The sequence below is a fragment of the Sorex araneus genome, chromosome 3, assembly GCF_027595985.1.
Source record: "Sorex araneus isolate mSorAra2 chromosome 3, mSorAra2.pri, whole genome shotgun sequence".
Classification (NCBI taxonomy): Eukaryota; Metazoa; Chordata; class Mammalia; order Eulipotyphla; family Soricidae; genus Sorex; species Sorex araneus.
Genome location: NC_073304.1, coordinates 32004616 through 32027065, shown reverse-complemented (window position 1 = coordinate 32027065; position 22450 = coordinate 32004616). Strand labels below are relative to the sequence as shown.

General features: G+C 43.6%; 1 protein-coding gene across 2 annotated transcripts in view; it reads left to right on the top strand.

Annotated features, from left to right (window-relative positions):
- RAD51B (RAD51 paralog B) overlaps positions 1–19292 on the top strand; it is a 643620-nt gene extending 624328 nt beyond the window's left edge. For both annotated transcript variants that reach the window (XM_055132312.1, XM_004612334.2), the window contains exons 10-11: positions 8837–8915; positions 18866–19292. In XM_055132312.1, coding sequence (XP_054988287.1) covers positions 8837–8915; positions 18866–18882 — 96 coding nt within the window. In that variant the 3' untranslated portion in view covers positions 18883–19292. The remainder of the gene's footprint in view (positions 1–8836; positions 8916–18865) is intronic.
- The last annotated feature ends 3158 nt before the right edge of the window (positions 19293–22450 follow it).

Sequence of the window (22450 nt, the reverse complement as noted above, 5' to 3'; positions counted from 1 at the left end):
ATTTCTGTAATTGAAAAGCAAAAATTGCACTGAGACCCAATACTTTCTGAGTAGCCAGGCAGAGACTATTGACAACTGTTCAAGTCAGACAGAATTTTACTTGATTAGAACACAGCAGATTTAGGATATGATTACATATCTGAAACAGAACAGCCTAAATAATTTGCTAGAGAGGGTTGTTGATTTTAGAAGAGGAATTATTTAGTTTGAAAGGCAGAAGGACTCAGTGTATTGTTTCAGTTCTAAAAGGGGGAAGAATCTGTGTGTGTTCACAAATATATGTGGCAAGCAGCAGTTTTTCTGAAATTTATGGGCTAGAAAGTTCCTTTACATACCTCCTCTCTAGTTCATAGCATGACAGGATTTCCAGATAAGAAACTAGTATTACAAACAACAAGCACCTTCATCCATTACAGACCCCCAGTGTGACATTGTGTTGGCATTGAAGTGTTTGTGGTCAGGGGCTAGAGAGACGGTATAGTGGGTAAGACTCATGCCTTGCATGTGGCTGACCCGGTTTTGATCCCTGGCATTCCATATGGTTCTCTGAGCATTGCGAGAATAATTCCAGAGTGTAGGGCCAGGAATAAGCTCTGATCATCATAAGGTGTGGCCGCAAAACAAAACAAAAAAGTGAAGTGTTTGTGGTCTTTAGATATCTAACCAACTTCATGGTTCTCCTCCAATTGTTCTTTTTGGTCATTTTAGAATTTGTCATTCAATCCAAACACATTGCACACAATGAATGGTTTGCTGAGAGAAAAGAGCAGAATCGTTGTGCCCTTGTTCCAGATACTGAACATATCCAGAAACCACATTAGATTTTTGTCAATATGTCTCAACTGACTCATATTAATTTGTTGTTAGCAAACCTCCTAATCTATCTTCTGAACTTTATGATCTTCCTTGATTTGTAACCAATAATTGACCCTCTCTTGTTTTCAAAGGCAAAACCTTACGTATATTCCAATATTTTTGCATCCTAAAAATACCTCTAGTATTCTCCCAAGGTTATAAAGTTAATTCAGGTGTGTTTTGATTCTGCTCTTCTCTATTCTAATATATTCTTAGTTGAAAACTTTTGCCTCCTGTTACCATTTCCAGTGTCTCAAGAATGGGTTTAATTGCATCATACACAAGGTCCAAATGTCACTTTTTAAAATTTTTTCTTATTTTGTGGCCATGTACAGTGGTGCTCAAGGCTTACTTCTGGCTCTTTGCTCAGAGATCACTCCTGATGAGGCTTGGGAGATCATATGTGGTGCTGGATCAAACACCATTGGCCACTTGCAAGTCAAGTGTCATACCTGCTGTACTATCACTCCAGCCCCCAGATGTCACCTTTTCACTGAGACTATCTTTGCTTTCTATTTAAAATTGGCATCCTCCAACTCCTCCAACTCAATACACTTCAGTTATAATTATCTAACATACCATACATTTTACTTATTTATTTTGTTATTTTTGCCTTTGTTGAATATAAACTCCCTTAGTTCCTCAATTTTTTTCATTCTTTTCCTGATTAATCCAATATTTGTTATAGGAATGTGGTTGGATACATCAGAGTCCTTGTCCAGATCAGTAAAAAATATAAAATGTGACAAGACTAAGGCTATAATCTAATACCTTCAACTAGAAGCTGCTATACCTAACCAGATTTCTATTGATGTTTTGGTCACTTGAAAACCTACTCAGTGGTATTAGTAACCAATCTAATTTGTCTTCATTTTATCTAGAAGACATATTGAGTATTTTTCACATGATCTACTGAAAACAGATATTTTGTGTGCATGGTAACCCTCTGATCTATCTCTCTGGAAGTTCCCTCCAAGAAAAGGAAGTGGGATTTACCTGACATAACTGATCGCTTCCTTTTTCTAACCTCTCATGAATTTTCTTTTTGATGAGCCATTTTTAAGTCTGCTTGAGAAGGTCAGGACATTAATCAGTGACCTCTCCAAACCTCAAGATTTCCTTCCAGGTGTGAGGTCACTCAAGATCAGTTTCTTAATTTTTTCCACTCACAACCCCTTTTTGACTGAGAAATTTTTTATGCAACTCCAGATATAAATATATATACATATATATATGCATGTCAAACATATGGCATGATGTGATCACTGCCTTCTTGTTTCGGTAATCGATCACATCACGCCATTTTTGACACTGGAGAACAACTGTTCCTCGGAACATGCGACAACAGAGGCATCGGTGGCGTCGGTGTCCTTGTCAGCATGAACTTGGCCATGAGCATTGATTCATTCAAATGCCTAACAACCCGAATCAGATAATTACGCTTGAATAGATGTGGCTCACTGCCGGCAGTTTTTATCTTCGTCATCTACGCACCAGCATCCAATTATGATGAAGAAGAAATTGAGAAGTTCTACATGGAGCTGGAGAATTTCTATAAAGAAGACCACACATTCTACAAGATCATAGTTGGTGATTTTAATGCCAAGATAGGTCTGAGAAGGTCACCCAAAGAACTCCATACTGGGTCCCATGGCCTACAATGGAACAAGCAGTGTGAGAGATTGTCTGAGTTCATCATGTTGACCAAGACCATCCATGGTAACTCACAGTTCCAGAAGACCGAATCTAAACATTGGACATGGGAATCTCCCAGTGGACGGTTCCACAATGAAATTGACTACATCATATTCAATCGAAGGTTTGCCTAACCGATGTCGCTGTTGTCCCAAAATTCCAAACAGGATCAGACCACCATCTCCTTCATGCAAAATTGTACTTCACAGAGTGGGAAGAAAGGTCTGCAAAGTTTAAGTTTAAGAAGGGAACTCCCAGAATGATCATCACCTGGGAGCTCTTTGGCACTATTGTGGCAACGTGGGAAGATGCTGTCGTTGGAATACGATCGACTGGTTCAGCACCTTCATGACTGCCAAGGAATGTCGAGAGTGGGAAATCCACAAACAGACGCCTGTCTTCAGAAACTCTCGAGCTCATTCGCCAACGTGGTTTGGCACGAGCCTCAGGCAATCACAAGCTAATGTCCGAGCTCGCAAAGCTGTGCAGAGAAGCGATAAAGGAAGACCTCAAAGAGAGAAGAGCAACAGTGTTGGCTGATGCAGCAGAAGCCGGGAAAAGTATTCGCAACACTCACCTGTCCGTCAACAACTAAAAGACCAAGATGACTGCCCTCCGACGTCCTGATGGATCTATCACATCTTCCAGAAGGGCAATGGAGAGGATTATTCATGACTTCTACTTGGATCTCTTCGACAGCCATGTCCACCTGTCCACATACAAAATTCCGCAGGATGGATATGTCGTTCCCAACGTCCTCCCTTCCAAAATCCAACACGCCATTTCGTCAGTAAAGATGCATACAGCACCTGATCCAGAGAAGGTCAGACCCAAACACCTGAAAAATCTGCCACCAGTACTCATCAATACACTGGCTTGGCTCTTCATATGCTACCTGTCCATATGCAAGGTTCCGTCCCAATGGGAAACCAGCAGGACCATTACGTTGTACAAGAAGGGAGACATCCACGACATCAGCAACTATCGCCCAATCTGCCTGTTGTCCGTCGTCTACAAGTTGTTCACTCGAGTCATCCTGAATAGAATAGGCAGAACACTAGATGAAGGACAACCATACGAGCAAGCCGGGCTCCAAAAAGGATTCAGCATGATCCATCATATCCACACAGTGACCAAGCTCATTGAAGTTTCTCGAGAGTTCAAGATGCCGCTCTGTCTAACGTTCATCGATTTAAAGAAGGACTTTGATTCTATTGAGACTGAAGTGGTCATGGAAGCCCTGGGTTTGAACGCCTTAGCCAAACAGGGAGTTCAAACCCAGTACATCAAAATCCTCAGCGATCTTTATTATGGATTCACCACCAGAATCTCACCATTTTACAAGGAAGTGATCAGTGACGTAAAGATAGTGATTCGTCAGGGTGATAGCATTTCACCAAAACTCTTCAATGCCACCCTTGAAAATGTCATGAGATGATTGGAATGGGAAGGAATGGGAGTGAAGATAGACAGTCGGCAACTACACCACCTCCGCTTCACTAATGACATCATTCTAATAACACCAAACATTAGCCAAGTGGCACAAATGCTGGCCAACTTTGACCACAAGTGTGGAAAGGTCGGACTGCAGCTGAATCTCACCGAAACAATGTTCATGAAAAATGAACAAGTCCCTGTCATTCCATTGCTCTCAATGGAACAAACATCTCTGAATGCAGCAGCTATGTGTGCCTGGGTCGAGAACTCAACATGAGAAATGACTTGGCACCAGAACTGCGCAGGAGGAAGAGAGCAGCGTGGAACACCGTTGAAGAAGTGGTTAAGAGGATGAAGAACCTCCGGCTCCAGGCACATCCTTTTGACTCCACCATTCCTCCTGCACTAACGTACGCCTCCGAGACCTGGGCCCTACGAAAACAGGATGAGAATGCTATTCAGGTATCCCAAAGAGGAATCGAAAGAGCTATGCTTGAAGTATCACATTTCACTCAAGTGAGAGAAGGAATCCGGAGTTCCAACCTCCATCAACGATCAAGAATCAGGGACGCTGCAGACACAGAGTGGGGTGGTGGGGGATGGGGTGGGGGTGGTGAGAGGGATACTGGGATCATTGGTGGAGGTGAATGGGCACTGGTGGAGGGATGGGTAAAGGATCACTGTATGAGTGAAATGCAAACACAAAAGTTTGTAAGTTTGTAACTGTACATCACAGTGATTCTCTAATAAAAAATTTTTAAAAAAAAGAATCAGGGACGCTGTCTCGTTTGCCAAGGCATCAAAAATCAGATGGGCTGGACATATAATGAGATTTAGAGATGACTGCTGGACTAGAGCTGTTACCGACTGGATTCCACGGGATGTCAAAAGACCACATGGCCGCCCACCTACAAGATGGTCAGACATCTTCATCAAAACCCTGAACGAACAGTTTGAGGCTCTTCGTATTCCTGGAGTGAGCAGATACCATTGGGCTACATTAGCATGCGACAGGCACAAATGGAAACGTTACTGGAGCCTGCTTAAGCAAATCGAAGATCAACGGGATGACAAGTGATAAAAGCAATCAAATATATACTACCAAAATTTCAGAAAGAAATTCATTTAATTTATTATTTTTAAACCATTTTTGTTTTGGTACTGGAATTTACAATACTGTCTGTTAATTAGACTTTTTTGTGGATCCATTATTCCAATACCACACCCATCACCAGAGTGCCCGATTCGCTCTACCACTATCCCAGGACCCCAACTCCCACCACCACCTACGTCAGCTCATGTTTATAGACAAAATCTTTCATTCTGATGATGTTAACCATTGTTTTTCCCCTACTATGTTGAAAGAAATTCACCTTATAACAAAAAAATATTGAAAGATTTTTTTTATTGAATCACTGTGTTATAGACCCTTATAAAGCTATTCATGATTAGGTTTCAGTCATACAGTATCCCAGCACCTATCCCACCACCAGTGTACATTTCCCAGCACCAGTGCCCCCAGTTTCCCCCCTATCACCCCCCACACCACCCTCAGCCTTCATCTATGGCAGGCGCTTTTATTCTCTCTCAAAATGTTTATGCCCTCTACATTCACGTTCCACGGCAGAGCCTGGCAAGCTACCCGTGGCATATTTGATATGCCAAAAACAGTAACAATAAGTCTCACAATGTAAGATGTTACTGGTGCCCGCTCGAACAAATCGATGAGCAACGGGATGACAGTGACAGTGACAGTGACATTCACATTAGACAATCCCATGTAGGGATCACTGAGCCACAGTTTCAGAAGCTTTGCTCCTGGTGAGGTCCTTCTTGCCAGGGCTCAAGTCTTGATCAGAGAATAGGCAGGTGCTCCCTGGGAGGGGAACAGTCAGCTGATGGAGCTAGTGTTACTGCCTTTGAGCTCAGGTTTGTGGTCTGTCAGATAATTGGTAATAAAATTTTCAAAAATATAGTCTCTACCAGTTGCTACTTATGTATGTGCTTTTGGTGTCACATTCAGTTGCTTTATATGGACAATAAGGATCTGAAGATTGGAATATGTTTGTTTTTTTACTGCTATTTCAGCATAAGAGTTTCTATTTAGTTTGTGCATTTTCTTTTTTCCATTTTTTCCAGACACTGCTTTGTTTTAGGGATCATCTCTCTCCTGAATTATCACAGTAACCTCCTTACAGGCTCCAGAACTCTGCTGAGCTCTTGCATTTTCATTTCAGACTCTTCAATCAGGCTAATTTCCTAGAGGCCAGCATTCAAAATATGATCTGTGGGCTGTAGCATATCGTGGGGGCTTGTTAGAGCGCAAACTCTCAGTCCCACCCAAAATCTACCAGGTCCCAATCTGTAGTGCACAGGACCTACAGATGACTCATACTGACATTAAGGTTTGAGCAGCACTGCCCTCTCTGAGCTTGCCATTCCCCTACTGGGGGCACGGGGTGGGGGGAATCCTATCCATAAACTTCTCCTCGTTCTACCATCCCCAAGCATCTCAGCCAGAAAAAGAGAAAAGGAGCCACTTGAATTTTCAGGTGAGAGGTTCCTGATGAGAAGAAGGCAGCGTTCCATCTAAGCATCCCCTTGTTAGCTCTGAGAATGATGAGCAAATTTGTCTAGATAGCATTATAGCAGCTGTAAAAGCAAAACATACTGATCTCTGATGAGCCTGTGAAGGGGTCTTTGGGAAACATGCAGTGGAATGTGCTTGTTGATTTGACACAATGACAGGCATTTTTCTACCCTTAATTTAGTCCTCCCAACAATATCATTTGGTGGATGTAGTTATCCTCATTTTACATGTGAGGAAATTGAAGTTCATTAAGGTTAGCTTATCCGGAGCCAAGGGTATATTTAGAATTCAGGCTACCCCATTGTGTGGCCTAAGGTGTTCAAAATATGGTGCTTCAGACAAGTGTTCCTATCCTGAGGTAGTCAGATCACCCTACATGGGATTCATGGATACTTTTATGAGGTGATCTAGCTTCTGTCTCCCAACTTGATTTGTCCTCCCCACCTCACCCCCCACCCTCTCCACCCCATCCCTTCCCTCCACAATCCATGAGGCTGAGGCTGGCTCTTGCCCTTGGGTGTTGGAGAAAGGGAAGTGAGGAATACATGATTTTCTTAGGAAAACAACCTGGAAGTTCAGCCCATCACTTGAACTCATATTTTGTCATACAAATCTTTGTCACAGGGCCATAACTAGTTGCAAAAGATTGAGAGAAATGTTGAAATATGGTTCTAAAGAGAAAATGGCAGGCCTGGCCATCAGCAGCTGGCTGGGTAGTGGAAATGTCTTAACTCATGAATAAGACCTCTGATCTTTTGAAAACATGAAAGCACTATTTCTCATAGTTGAGAGTTTATAAATATTTGTAAATGTAAGCCTTTTAATTATGTGAAGTTATCTCTTTCTCCCATGCCTCCCAAAACACCTAGTGGTCAGACTGTCACCATTTCTGATGATGTTAACCTATAGAACATTAACTTAAAAAACAATATACCATTAAAATATTCATCCTCCTTCAGGAGAAATTCTATAAAACACAGTGCTTACTGGTGCTTTTGAGCCCTATGGAGAGTGACGTGAATTAATGATACTTTTTAAATGAAGCAATGACCAAACCTCTTAAAATAGGTATCTTCTCAGGGAAATAGCTTTGCTCAAAATACCTTGGATATTTTGTGGGGAAAGAAGGGTCACTTGTATTGGTCAACTTTTGCTGAAATAATGCTTTAGTGACAATAAGTCAGAATCCCTAAAGATTTTATAGTAAGTAATAAGCATTTAACAGTAATATATTCTATTTATCAGTAATAAGCACTTAATAATATTGTGTGTGGGGCTCACAAGAGGTCAGCTGCTTAGTCACCAGCTCTGCTTCTTGTCATTAATCCTTCCACAGATAAAAGATAGTCCTGGCTTTACTTTTTTCTCAGCGATAGGAGCACCAGAGAGCAAGTAGAGACATGGCAGGCTTTTGGAGGCCTGGGCTGAGAACTGACCCAATCTGTCAGCCAAGGGCCATGAAAAATAACGGCCCACCTTTGTGAGAGGAGATGGAGTCACATAGTCAAGATGCGCAGACTGACTGCACCCTCACGGTGATTCACTAATTAAAAATAAATAAATTATAAATAAATAAATAAATAAATAAATAAAAGATGCGCAGACTGGGGAAAATGTTGGTGCCAACAAAGCAACTTCCCTGTTGCTTTGCCTTTAGCAAATTACTCTTAGTGTTTAAAATTCTGGTAAATGTTAATTTTTTATGGATTTCTAGGCTTTTTTTAGTAAAACGTTTAAATTTCTGAATAGAATTAGAGAGTCAGGTGAGAGTTGTCCTAGGAAAGTAGCAGTTTAAGCCTGTGTCAGAATAATGAAGCATTTCTTAGAAGAACTGATTTAAGAATGTGACCTTCAGAGGCTGGAGCCACAGCACAGTAAGTAGGGTGTTTGCCCTGCATGCAGCCAACCTTGTTTCAGTCTGTGGCACCTCATATGGCTTCCTTGAGGAGACCATCTAAGAGTGATCCCTGAGTGCAGAGCCAGAATAAAATCTTGAGCATAGCTAGGTGTGCCCATCTTCCAAAACAAACACACAAACAAAAAAATGAATGTGACATTCAGTAACAGAAAATAAATGTAAGTATTCCAAAGCGATCATTTTGAAGAAATAACTGATTTGATTCTGAAAGAAGTAAAAATTCAATAAACGTAAGGTGTACTAGCTTTTACCTCCTTGTCTTAAAGTTAAGAAGGGGGTGAATAGAGGATCTGTTCTGCTGTTTCCTGTGAGTGACTCCTGGAATTATGTTCTCTGTGCAGATTCTCATTGCCAAATCTCCTCTGGCCCCCTTCACCTCATTTGGCTACACCATCAAGAGAGAAGGCCTGGTTCTTCAAGGTAAGATCTTTGGATTAAGCCGCTTCTTTAGACTAATACACTCAGAACTTTGCAATGTGGTAATAATGACAGTCATGCTTCTGATAGAAGCTACCCCAGGAAAGAATCAAAGGCTGGATAAAATGGCCACTGATATTTTCCATTGATGGAACCAAAGAGATTGGCCATGGTGGCAAGAATTTGACAGAAGGCAAATGGGACTAAAGGAAAATTACCAAATTGCCTAACAAAATGAGACACAAAGACTGAGGAAGCCACAAAGCCAAGCAAGCCAGGAATCACCATTGCCCCCGTCTTCCAGATGCCTGGAGTGAGGACACAAGTGATGGGTCTCTGGTCCCTTTAGGGAGAAGCTGCCATCCTCAGAGTTTCCCCACCAAGCAGGCTGGACAACCAACAGAACCATACCCTGGGGGGCACTTTGTATGGAGTCCACCTCCTTAACTTCTTTCTGGTTACTCCTTTACTAGTGCTCACACCCTGAATGGGAACCAGATCTTCCTGTCCCACACCTGTGACTGAGGCTTGAGACTTGAAGGTAGGGAGCCCTGGTTAGAGTGTCCGAAGGTTGCAGTCTAGGAAAACCCAGATGCTGGACTCTGGCTTTTAGGAAAGATGTCCAAAGGCAGGTTTATCCAGGAAAGAACTGACTCGGTGAGGGTAAATTCCAGCACCCTTGAAAGCAGCCGATAGGCTCAGATGTCCAAAACTGCTTATGCATTAAAAAGGGCTCTTCCCCCCCACCCAGTAGGGCTTGGATCAACACTCAGGCAGGAAGCCCCACCTCAGAGATGCCCAGGAAACATCTGAGCCACAGAGGAACTATGTGCTGTTGTTTCTGTGCGTGCAGTGGGCATCTGCCACTGAGGACTCTGTAAATGGAGTGTTTCCCTGGGTTGGTGAAACAGGCCACATCTCTCCAAAGTGCCCTCGAATACTCCCATTGGTTTGTACTGTGCAGACCTCACAGGAATTCTGGGGAACCAGCTGGAGAGCTCATCCACCTGACTAAGTGTGGGCTACAGCCTTCTCTTCACTAGCCCTTCTGAAATGTCTGTCTCTTCATGGACCCAGAAAACTGCCTGTTTGTTTGATGCGGCTGAGCTCCCCAGCAGGAACTTGGGTCCAGGGAAATTTGGGGTATGAACTACTGACCCTTGGCTCTTAGCCTTTGACTTATGCTATCCAAGTTCCTTGGTAAATATTTTTTTTACAATTGCAAATATTGTTTTCTGACAAAGAAGCAGAGATTTGAAGACCAGATTAAGCAAAGCAAACAGCAGGGCCCTTTGTTACAGACTCTCGAAGAGTGTATAAGTAGTAAGCAATCAGAAAGCTAGACTTTTATTTACCCAGTGCACCGTGTGGCTTTTGGCTCTTCATTTTTAGAGGCTTTCTTAAAAGATTAGAAGTCTAGTAAATAGCTAATGTAGATGAAGATTGTAAGAAATTCTGTGAAAGATTGTAAGACAATTGCAGGAGGCAAATAGTTGGTTCTGCCCTGCTGGCTTGCATTGAGAACCTTGATATAATGCCTATGTTTTGATCACTGGGAAATTTGGTAAAAGGAATTTTTAGACCTGATCTAATTTGATCAGCTTTTGAATAATATTTGTGGGAACAGGATTCGCAGAGTTGCCTCTCTGACGTTTATTCTTATTGCTAAGATCCTGATTTTGATAGGAAAAAGGAAGTTGTTTTGAGAAAAGCAGAAACAGGAAATATAATGAATGGAAAAAAGGTTTAAAAAAATGTTAAGAAAGACCATTAGAAAAAGTTGAAAAATAGTCCAAAAAAGTTGGTTGTGAAAGGAAGCTGACCTGAACTATGTGTCCAAAAGAGAAAAATTCAAAAAATTAACTCATTCAGTAACCCCAACTATCATACACCAATATCTGGGGGACTGTAGTGCTTCACCTACTGTTTTCAAAGCAGTTTTCTCCCTTCTCCCCTTTATGCCACCCTCTCTCCCCCCAAGCTGCTCCTCCCTCTCAGAAATTTTCTAGAGACAGCAGAACCCTCCAGTCCCTTTAATGCCATGGAAGACAGAGTCTAAGTACTCTTTGCTCTAGCTACATGCCTTCAGACTTTGGGGGAACAAAAGTAGATCTCTGCTCCTCAGAAAAATGAGGCTCCCTCCTTTATTGGGGGGACCCCTTAGATTTCATTTGTAGCTCAAGTGTGATCTTGGGGAACTCTCTGGTACCCTGGTTTCTTGTACTTGAACCTGAAAATGTTGACCTTGTCACAGGACATTGCACCAGCATGGCAGTCCATTGCTGGACCATGGCATTAAATCAAAGGATCTCAATTAACATTTGTAAAAATACATAATAATAATAATAATAATAATAATAATAATAATAATAATAATGTAGAGAACAGTAGAAAATCTCAGATTATTTCTCACATGTCATGTTGTTTCACAAAGGATTTATGTGTGGCTCTGTGTGGACACGTATGTGCATTATGAGTTTGTATGCGGAGACTGCATGCAGGCTGAAATGATATTCTGACTTAGAGTATTGGAGTATAGCCAGTGTCCTGGGTGTTCCCTTGAGACTTTCCCACATCAGCTTTATATCATTCTCCTAGGAGCCGGTGTTCTTATCCTTCATGTAGCTCATAGCGTTGGACCCGAGAACTCTACACACTAGAACAAAAAAGCTTCCTTCCCCCTCCACCCCCACTCTTACCAGATGACTGAGCTAAAAAACACCTGCACAATTCTCCAGGCATCTAGCAAAGAAACCTTTGATCCCTGGGGGGTAACCTTGGGAAGGTTCCAGCAATCAAAGCTAAGAAGCTTTCCTTGTACAAGGAGTTGCTCTGGCATGAGAGCCCCAAGGCGGTATGAAGGTGGCACGCTCCAGGAGGGAAATACAGTCTATGGCTCAGGGGGCACAGAGACTAGGGGGGTGGGCCTGGAAGACGGAGTGCAGTGCCTGTGTGTCAGCTATAAGAGAAGCTGCCAGAAACCACTTGGGGCTGGACACAGAGTTTTTGCCACAGAGCCTGGAGTATGGCATGGTGGGAAAGAACTGTCCAAACGGGCTGCCCGTGGGGGAGGGGTGTGCTCAGTGAATGTGGGAATGATCCCCCCAGGGCTTTTATCCTCTTAGCAAACCCCCAGATCCCAACAGGCCTGCTTGTCCCTAACCCGGAGGATTTGTAATACCTGAAGGGCTCCAGAGTGCATAAGCAGAGGGGCCGAATAAAAGGTGCAGGAGAAACCCTATTTACCAGCTCTGCAGGCCATTCCTCTGACAGGTTCGAAAGGATTAGGACACTGAGAACAGCCAGCGACTGGGGGCCTTCTAGCCTTCCCACCCCTTTGTTCCCTGGCCCAGGAGGGACAATGAAACGGCAGGCTGGAAAGACTCAGGGGCTTGGTTAGAGATTTCTCAGGCTGCTTTGTGAAACACTTGAAGGAGCTGGTCCATGCTATTGTTGTAGTAAAATAGAGAGCGGAACTATGCTCCTTTGGGGAGGGGGGGTGTCAAAGAAAGAACTGTCTGCCTCCCCCCACACCCAACCCCCCACCATCTTCAAGAGGCGAGGGCTTTGGCCATTACCATATGCCTTGTCTTTGTCACACACCAGTCACCTCTAAGGGAATTCTAGCTTCTTAGGATTGCCCCCAAGACCCTGAGAGATTTGGAGAGTGTTCTCTCTCAGTCACTCACCTGTAAGAGCTTGAGCTCAGGTGTATGTTGGGGGTGGGGTGGGGGGGAAGGGAGGGCAGAGGAGGGGGATGGTCTCGGGCAGAGGGAGAATTCAGCTCTTCTGGGCAGCTGAGAGGGAAAGGTGAAGGGGGGTGGGCAGGATTCCATTCCTCGATTATCCCCTTGGGTCCCTAAAGTGGACCATGAATGCCCAGCCCCAGTGACCCCTGGGCAGGAGAGTAGAGGTTCAACTCACTCTGATTCACCAGAAGGGCCAGGAGAGTTCCCTGTGAATTCCAAGTTGAACCTCATCTGCTATAGTCAATGTCTCAATCATCCCTAAATCTGAGCGCTTCGGGGGAGCCAGAGGCCTCTGGTCTAGGTCAGGATTAAAACTCTGTCCTTGAGCAAAGCTGGGAATTGCTGGTGTTGCTGCAAGAGAGAGGTCTGGCTCCCCACGGGGGCTGAGGAGAGAGGGAGCTCCTGACTCTGCAGGTCTGTGGGCTTGAGAAGGAAGCAGGTCCTAAAGCAGGGGCTGGCCCGAGGGAAGGAAGAGAATTGATCGGGGATGCTCCCTGCTCACTCTCCCTTTGCCCAACTCCTTTTTCCCCTTCTAGGAGCAGTTGAAAAATATGCCAAGGGGCTGGAGCGATAGCACAGCGGGTAGGGCATTTGCCTTGCACACGGCTGACCCGGGTTCGAATCCCAGCATCCCATATGGTCCCCTGAGCACCGCCAGGGGTAATTCCTGAGTGCAGAGCCAGGAGTGACCCCTGTGCATCGCCGGGTGTGACCCAAAAAGAAAAAAAAAAAACATGCCGGGCTGTTTTGAGTAGAAGATAAGTTGCTCAGTTGGACCCAATCTTTCTCATGATTTTGTGGAACTGCCCTTTACAGGATATAATAAGCAGGATAAATCTTGGGAAGGGGCTAGGTACCTCACGAGTGACCAGAACACCCTAAAGTAGACATTGGGAATGATTTTTCCTCTTTCTCCAACAAACTTGTATAGGGACATAGAAAACGACAGAAATGAAGAAATCATGATAGTTTGGGAGCTCCGGGCTAGGTAACTCACCTTTCTGATAAAATCAGGACTGGTCATTGGGTCACCCACTGAAGCCCTTTTGGAACGACACAGATCTGTTTCTCCTCACAGATTTGGCTCAGGCACTTTCATCCCATTTACTTAGTCACTGAACTGAATGGATGACTTATTGAAAATTCTTATGCCTCCAAGTTCCGCCATCTGGGTTCATCAGATTTCAGTCTGAATCAGTTACCCATCTAAATGTTTTCTGACTGTGGACTCACAGTGACCCAAAAGATTCTCAGTCTAAGATCTTCCATCCAGGTATGGAGATGTCTGCATGATAAATACCACACACACCTGACGCAGTGGGGCATTCTTGTGGGAACCTGGGCAGAGAGCGCTGGGATTCAGTGGAGCAGAGTACACTAAATCCTCCCTCAGGTTCACGGAGGGGAAGATCCCCAGGCCTGCTGCACTGTCCCCAGGCCCCCTGGTGCACAGTGGCCTCAGCAAGTGCCTCTAGACCAACATGCTGCCCTTTGCTGCTTCCTCCTGCCATTGGGTTGTCTTTGCAGTGGATGTGAGAGGAGGAATTCCCAGCTGCCCAGATCTCTCAGTTTTAACATCTACCTCATTCCCCTGCCTTCATAGCAACTTCCCACACTGGTCTTTGGCTTTGTTTATTTCCTTTACTCTGGGTGTTTGACTCAAAGAGAAATTTTATTTTCACTGTGGTGGGGGGAGTCTTGAATAAAAAACAGTACAGAAAATAATCAAAGAAATCCCACTGATCCAATATCCAAAATTAACAAATACTTAAATTGTGTCATATTTGCCTTAGATTTTTTTTTAATTACAGGAAGAAAATATAACAAAGTCCAAAACTCTTTTGTACCTTTCTCTAGGGCTGGAGCAATAGCACAGCGGGTAGGGTGTTTTTCTTGCACATGGCCTACCTGGGTTCGATTCTTCTGTCCCTCTCGAAGAGCCTGGCAAGCTAGCCGTGGCGTATTCAATATGTCAAAAACAGTAACAACAAATCTCACAATGGAGACGTTACTGGTGCCCACTCGAGCAAATCGATGAGCAATGGATGACAGTGATAGTGATAGTGACCTTTCTCTAGATCCTCCCACCTGTGTCACACTTACGCAGAGAAGCAAAAGAGCCCTGTGAGATTCCCCCTCTGTCCCGTCCCTACCCCATCTCCATTCTAAAAAACCACTTATAATATATAGAAATCCAAATGTAATGATTTGTTTTGCATGCATGTCATGTTTGTTAAATGGTTTATTGTTCACCTCATTACACAATTTGCTTCTGTCACTTAGTGTTTTGTTTTTGCAACCTATTTTTATTGATATACAAATATCATATCCTTTCACTCTAATTGAGGTTTCCATATCCATTGTATGAATATGCCACATATTAACCATTCCCCAATTAAAGTAAAGTTCAAATGATTTGTTAACTTAATGGATCCATAAGTGAATTGCACATGTCTTTTGGTATGAAGTGTGAGTACTTGAGTGTAGATCAAACAGTCAATGAGGGGTCAGAAGGTATGCACATTTTGTCTTTGCTATATATTACCAAATTACTCTCTAATGAGCTTCACCAAGGTCAAAGCGATAGTACAGCAGGTAGGGGACTGGCTTTGCACACAGCAAACCGAGGTTCAATCTCTGGCATCCATATGGTCCCCAGATTATAATCAGGAGTAATTCTTGAGTGCGGAGGCATGAACAATCCCTGAACATCACAGAGGTGCTGCCTCCCCCCAAAATAAAAACCAAATAAGTAAATAAAGAACTTCACCAATTCCCACTTTTTCTATAGGTAGTGGAACATTTCCAATGCAGCCATGTATAGTTACATATATTTTCATGCTTACTTGGATGATCCTTTTATTCATTCTTTGTGGATACTTCTTTTCATCTCTGGTTTCAGATATAAACTCTTTATAGTCTCTGTAGGGGTCATCAACACAGTGTCCAAGTTTATACTTAAGTGACTGACTAAAGCTACTTTACTCCTTTTAGAAGTAATTATACATACTTATGAGAAAAAGAGATTTTCATTTTGCCCATCAGCCATATTTTCAGGTGAGAACCCTAAGTTTCAGAATGCCAGTGTGCTGTTCACAGCCTCAAATTTGAGTGTGTTACCCTTTCAAGTACTCAGCGTGGGCTGAGTAAAATGAGTATTGGAAATCAAAAATTTCAATCAGAAATGGATTTGTGCCTCTCTTCTTCTATTGTCCTTGATAGCCATGTGACAATTTGTATCTGAGTCTCCATGAGCTTTCATGGCAATGCCCCACCCTGAGTCTTGACATTCTATACTAAGATGTACCAGTCACTGTAATAGAGCAGTTCCTGAGAAACTTTGTAATTGTAATTGTGTTATAACTCTGATTGTGTAGAATCACACTTATGAACAGTGACATAAAAGATAAAGGCATACTGCGTTTACGCATCACATCGCAGAGGAATGCTACCAGAGCTAGTGTAGCAACTCTGTCCCCTGGGTTTATTCAGTGTCTTATCTTGATGCTAGGGACATTGTCCTAGTTGTCATGGTCCAAAGTAGCTTGCAGTAGGATCCGTGGGGGAATAGAAAATGGTGGTGAAAGAAAATATTCCTTAAGAATATTGACCAGAACTTGCATACTTATTTCTGCTTATGTTAGATTTGCCAACCAAGTATTGATACTTGGAAAGACAGCTTGAAAAATATCATTATAATCTGTGTAGCCATGTACCCACTGAAAGTTTTTGAGGTAGTTAGCATGAAAGTGGGTGAAACATCATTTGGGAAAACATCATCTTCAGTGGAGCCAGTTGAAGAGAGTAGAAAGCAGACCACAGCTGGAATTGTACAGGTCCTGGGACAGGCTCCTTGCAAAAAGAGTTACTTGAAATATAAGAAAAGTCGTGTGTTTAAAATACTGTTAATACTATAGGGCCCTCGATGATAAAGAGGTTAGAGCAAAGGAGAGCGATATCACATTTCTCCAAGAATAAACAACCTGAAATCTTGGTCTCCCACTGAAAACAAATTCTCTCTCAAGCAGAAGTTTCAGTATGTTTTCTGGTATTATGACTAGACAAGCAAGATACTTAACCATAAGTTTCAAGTGCTGCAGCATGGGACAGAAAATAAATTTTATCCAAACTCATAGACTGAATACTTTTTTTTTCCAAGATGTTTTTTTCTGCCTCCACATTTAAAAAAATATGAGCAGATGTCCATTAAAGAACGTGATAGAGAAGATTTTATTCTGAATTTGGGAGTAGATCCAAACTCTTTTAGGAATCCATTTGGCTAATTTTGCCAGGGAAACAATTTGCGTTTGTGAAAATGTTAAATCGGTTGTTGATTTTCTTGGAAAACCTCTTCTAAAACGATATTGTGTTCTCTCTGGAATATGACCAACTTTGTTCCAGTGAGTTTGGTTTATAAGGTGTCTGTTGCACGTCCATTGTGTGCAATCTACAATGCTCAGGGGGTGTGAGTTGGTGGGGGGATAGTGGTTCCTTTCTGTTGGTAGCTTAAAATCTAGTTACCTCGGCTCTCTCCACCCTTAGAAAAGCCCGTGTTCTCTCTTGAGCGCGTTACTCTTATTCTTCTCTCTCCCATTTATCCCTTCCTCCTTCCCTTAAAAAAAAACCTCTAAATAAAATATGCTTACTTCAAAAAAAAAAATCTAGTTACCTCAAAATAAGTTTAACCAAAGGTAAAATGCAAAATCTAGTATCAAGGTTCAAGTGGTGGAGTAGGGAAGAACAAAGAAGAGGGAGAGATTCATTCCAGAGAGAAAGATGCAGAATGATTCCTCAGAATCCAGTGGACCTGCAGGACTTGAGCTGGGCATCTGTTGCTGAACCAGGAGGAAATGGCATTTCACTATCTCTTGAGAGAGGCCAGTTTCTTTTGTTGTTTGAGGACAGATTTGGGTCCATAGGGAAATGCTGAGTAGTGCCATGTGACTCATGCTGACTAATGGATTCTGAATGGATTGATACAACAATAAAGAGTATGTTGAGAGTCAAGAGTTCAGATTCTGGGTTTCAACGTGGAATTGAGTATAAATCACTACTCGGCGTTGGTACATCAGTTCTTTTGTCAATGAATAGGTGCTCTTGGTGAAAATCTAACAAGTCACCTGGACCAGAAAGTGCTGGACAAACCTCGAAAGTTCCAGAATCATTCACTAACCATCAAGTCCCGGGACAGGCTTCTGCAACCTGAGGTTATTCATGGACATGCACAGTTGGAACGTCCCTCACATGCGGCTCCCTAATCTTGCACAATTTCTGTTTCCTCATACAGGCCCTGAGAACTGACAGTGTGCTACACTCACAAAGGCAGACAAATGGGGAAGCTTTTGAAAAATCTTCCTATCTACCTACTGGGGCGTCTGTGTTTTTCTACAACAAATGTCACCACAGAACTTAGAGCTTGCCTTGCATGCACAGCTCTTTCTCTCTTTTGACATCTTCCCAGCTAGACTGCTTGAGAACCTGGCCTTCCGTGTCCAGATGTTTACTGAATTCTGAAGGCCCCCCCAAAGAGCCCAAGTTCTTTTGTTGCTCTCCAAATCACTTCCCACAGAGACTGACCGATGTCCCGAAGGAGCCCTTCAATAGGGAGGATAAATGGACGCAGATGAAGACATGACCCCCTGAGGTTCGCCCACGGCCACACTAACAAAGGGTCTGAGGCAAAACCTTGTAAGGAGCATTTTGGTCAGCAGCGTCCCTTCGAGAGGCCACATCTCCCCTACAGGGCTGCTTTCAATGGCGGCCAGCCTAGTGGAAGTGCTGGCATTTGTTATGGGCCAGGCTGTGCTAGGTGTAGCACAAAACATCTAAATCATGCTTCCCTGCCTTTGTGAAGGCTTCCTGGCTACAGATGACAGCTGGCTTTCTCAGGAGAAACCTAGGGGTAGAAGAGGAAGCTGAAGAAGGAACCCCCCCATTCTCTCTCTGGGTGACCTCTTACTACCCAGCCCAGAAACACTCCCCTTTTGTCTATCGTTGTGGGCTGTCCATCCAGGGTTGCTAGACTGTACTGTTTCGAAGTGTCTCTGGCTTACCAGTCTTTGAATACTTGGTGTGTATGTAAGAGAACTGCCATGGGAAGGGGGAGCTTTGTGAGAAGTTAATGCATGTCATGACAATAAGATTTTATGTTTTCGAGTTTTTTCTCATTTTTTTTCCTCTTCCTCTCATTTTTTTTTCCTTTAGGCCAACAGAGGCCATAGGGACACTATGACCTTTGTCTAAAGCTGACGGAGACGTGATTTGTGAAATGAAACAGGACCTTGCTGCTTGGAAGAAGGAAACGGAAGCCAGCATAATGGGGATTAATTAGTTGATTGCTGTTGAGATGGTAACAGATTTGCCCCTGTACCACTGAGCCACTGGGCAGGGACAGTGAAGACGAAGAGGCCTTTGTTCAGGTCTCAAGATGCATGGGGCTGAAGGCTTTGCAGCCGTGGATGTCAACAGCCATAATAATAATAATTTGCACTTATATAGCACCTTTCAACTAGGCACCTCAAAGCGGTTTAACCACATTAATTAATTAAAGCCCACAATCCCCCTGGGGAGAGGAGGAGGATGACTAACAGGATTTGTAATTATAGGAAGGAATATTGTCGAATAAAGTATTGTCCACCAAATAAAAAGAATAGGTGTAAAGGAATTGGGGGTCTCCAAAGAGTGATTCAGAAATGAATTCGGGGAGAGATGGGGGCACCTAGGGGCAGGCGTGGGCACGGGGTGGGAGGAAGGGGCTGCTCCAGTGTCAGAGGGAGGCCGGTGGTCTCGGAATGCACTGACAGCTTGGATCCAACTGAGAAGCAGAACATGGAGGGTATTAGTGGCATTTGGAAGGTCATTAGTGGCACAACCATTGTTGTGTAAATTCAAGTTTCACTGGTTTATTGTGTCTAACTCCATAGAACAAAGAGGGAGATTCATGCGGTATTTCAATAAAGGATGGAATGATTTCTTTAGCTTTAAAATCCAAAGCTAGACCAGTCAATTAGCAAATAAATCAATTGGTGACCCATAGGATAATTCAGTCATTTCCAGCAGAAACACAAGTCTCACCCCCCTCCTCCTGCCATCCAGCTCCCCGCCAAAGTTTCAGGGCTGGATTTAGTGCAAGACCTGGCTGAGGGTTCTGCTGTTCACAGCCTAGCTGTCAGCCCACCCCCCCACCCCGCCTTGGGCATTGGCAAACCCCAGACTGTCCTTTAGAGACTCATTTTGTACCTGCTCCCGGGATGCTAGAATCATCTTAGCCAACCTCTTGCCTTCTATCCATAGCCACCAGAGGGCTGTGCACAGAATCGTGAGAGATTGGTGAGGATTTGGCTGAACGGCCAAGTTCTTCAGCAGCTGAGTATCTGCCGAGCACCTACCAAGCTAAGATGACGCTCGGAAACCACAGCGACGTGTCTGCTCCTCGAGAACAGCATTATAAGAAAGAAAAAGTCTCCTATGCCACTAGCTATAATATGAAACAGAATATAGTAAAGTGATCTGATAGATGCATGTCCAAGCCACATGCTGTGAGGGCAAAAGAAGGAACATTTTATTCAGCTGGAGTGAATCAGGGTCGACATTCCTGGAGAGCAAACAGCGCTCTGGGCAGTGGAAGGCGAGAGGCAGTCGGCTCACCCTGGACAAGGCAGCTGGCTTATCAGACTGTGGTCATCAGTCCCCCTCTGCGTGAGGAGTATTTTGAGAACTTGTGGTCTTCCATAGAACATTTGTGAAAAACAAGGTGAGTTTTTGCAGCTGATTAAATGTACATTTCCTCAGAATTCCTATTACATGAATTGGCTAATTTCAAACATCAAGAGACTGTGAGAAATTGGGAAAGATGTTTTCTTCTCTGTCACTTTTCAGTTTCTCTCCACTTTCACTGTTCGGTATGAAAGAAAAGCAAAACAACTTACATGTTAAAATGGGGTAGTCAAGAATGCCCAGGAAAGGTACCAGAGAATACCTCCTGATCCAGAGTCAAAGATTAGATGGCTTTCTACTTTAGACTACTTTTTTGGCCCCAGAAAATACTGAAATGACAGGATCCAAAACCTGTGGGTGTTGCCAGTGTTCACTGTGATTGTGTGACTGATGCACACTTTGCATGCATAATATTATCTGAAACTCTGAACTGTCTTACCAGATAGGACTCAGCATTTCTTCTTTACATATGAGGAATGAGCAGGAAGAATGAGCAAGAAAAATTCCATCTCTTCAGGTTAGAGAAATAGTTCACTTTCTCTGAACACAGATGACCCCATTTCAATCCCTGGCACTACACATGGCCCCCTAAGCACCTCCAGGAGTGATCCATGAGCACAGAGCCAGGAGTCTAGATCACAGCCAGGTGTTGCAAAGAAAGTAGAAGGAAGGTAGGAGCCCATATCACAGCCAGGTGTTGCAAAGAAAATAGAAGGAAGGGCAGAGAAGGAAAGAGAAAGATGAAAGAAAAATTTAGCCTCTTGGACTAGAGCGATAGCACAGCGGGTAGGGCATTTGCCTTGCACGTGGCCCACCCGGGTTCGATTCCTCTGTCCCTCTCGGAGAGGCTGGCAAGCTACCAAGAGTATCCCGCCCACACGGCAGAGCATGGCAAGCTACCAGGAGTACCCCACCTGCATGGCAGAGCCTGGCAAGCTACCCGTGGCATATTCGATATACCAAAAGCAGTAACAACAAGTCTCACAATGAGATGTTACTGGTGCCTGCTTGAGCAAATTGATGAACAATGGGACGACAGTGCTGCAGTGCAGTGCTATAAAATGATGGGGAGTTGAGACATCTTGTTCCTTCATCTCCTTGCCCATCTTGTATTTTTGTTCACATCCATTGCACCTGTCTCAGTCATTCTCAGTTCACCAAAGTGCTCAGCATGATGCTATACATAAAATAGGAGCTTGGTGAATATTCTACAAATATTCCAAGAACCATCAGGAACAATACTAGTGGTTTGACTATGAAGAGACAAGGGCTGCAGAAGGCCTGGGCAGTGATGCTGAGTCTATCAGAGGCCTCATCATTGCCTTCTTCCCATTCCATCATAATTAGTGATTCAGAGACAGGCACGGGAAGGTTGCCCAAGGGAAGCTGGTAAACAAGAAGACACAAATGGTCATATTCTTCCTTGTGAGCTTAAAATCTGCCAAACGGGTACCACCTATGAGATGCTAACTGAGGCATTGTATACTATTAATGTTTTTTATTGGACTTAGGTGCCACTCACTGATTTTTGTTCAGGTGTGTTTGTCTATATTCCTGTCTACGCTAAACCCAACCTTGTCTCCCTAACTGTACTAGCCCCGCCCCTCCAACTCCATCTCTGCTGCTGCCATGCTGTAGTCCTGGTGTGGATTCAGAGTGTGTGGCACCAGTCAGCCTACACAGTGAGCACACACAGGTGAAGCCAGCAGTGCTGAGTTCTGTGCATGGTGACTCTTTTGTCACAGGTCATGAGCAAAGTTACTACTCAGAGATCATTGTTAAAATTAGTTGGCAAGGGGCCGGAGCGATAGCACAGCGGGTAGGGCGTTTGCCTTGCACACGGCTGACCCAGGTTCAATCCCCGGCATCCCATATGGTCCCCCAAGCACTACCAGGGGTAATTCCTGAGTGCAAAGCCAGGAGTAACCCCTGTGCATTGCTGGGTGTGACTCAAAAAGAAAAAAAAATTAGTTGGCAAAACTTGAATTAGTGAATGAGAATTCTGGAGATGGAGAACAAGGACTATTTCGTGAAGAAAAGAGAATGAAGACATGAGGAAGTACAAAATGTATG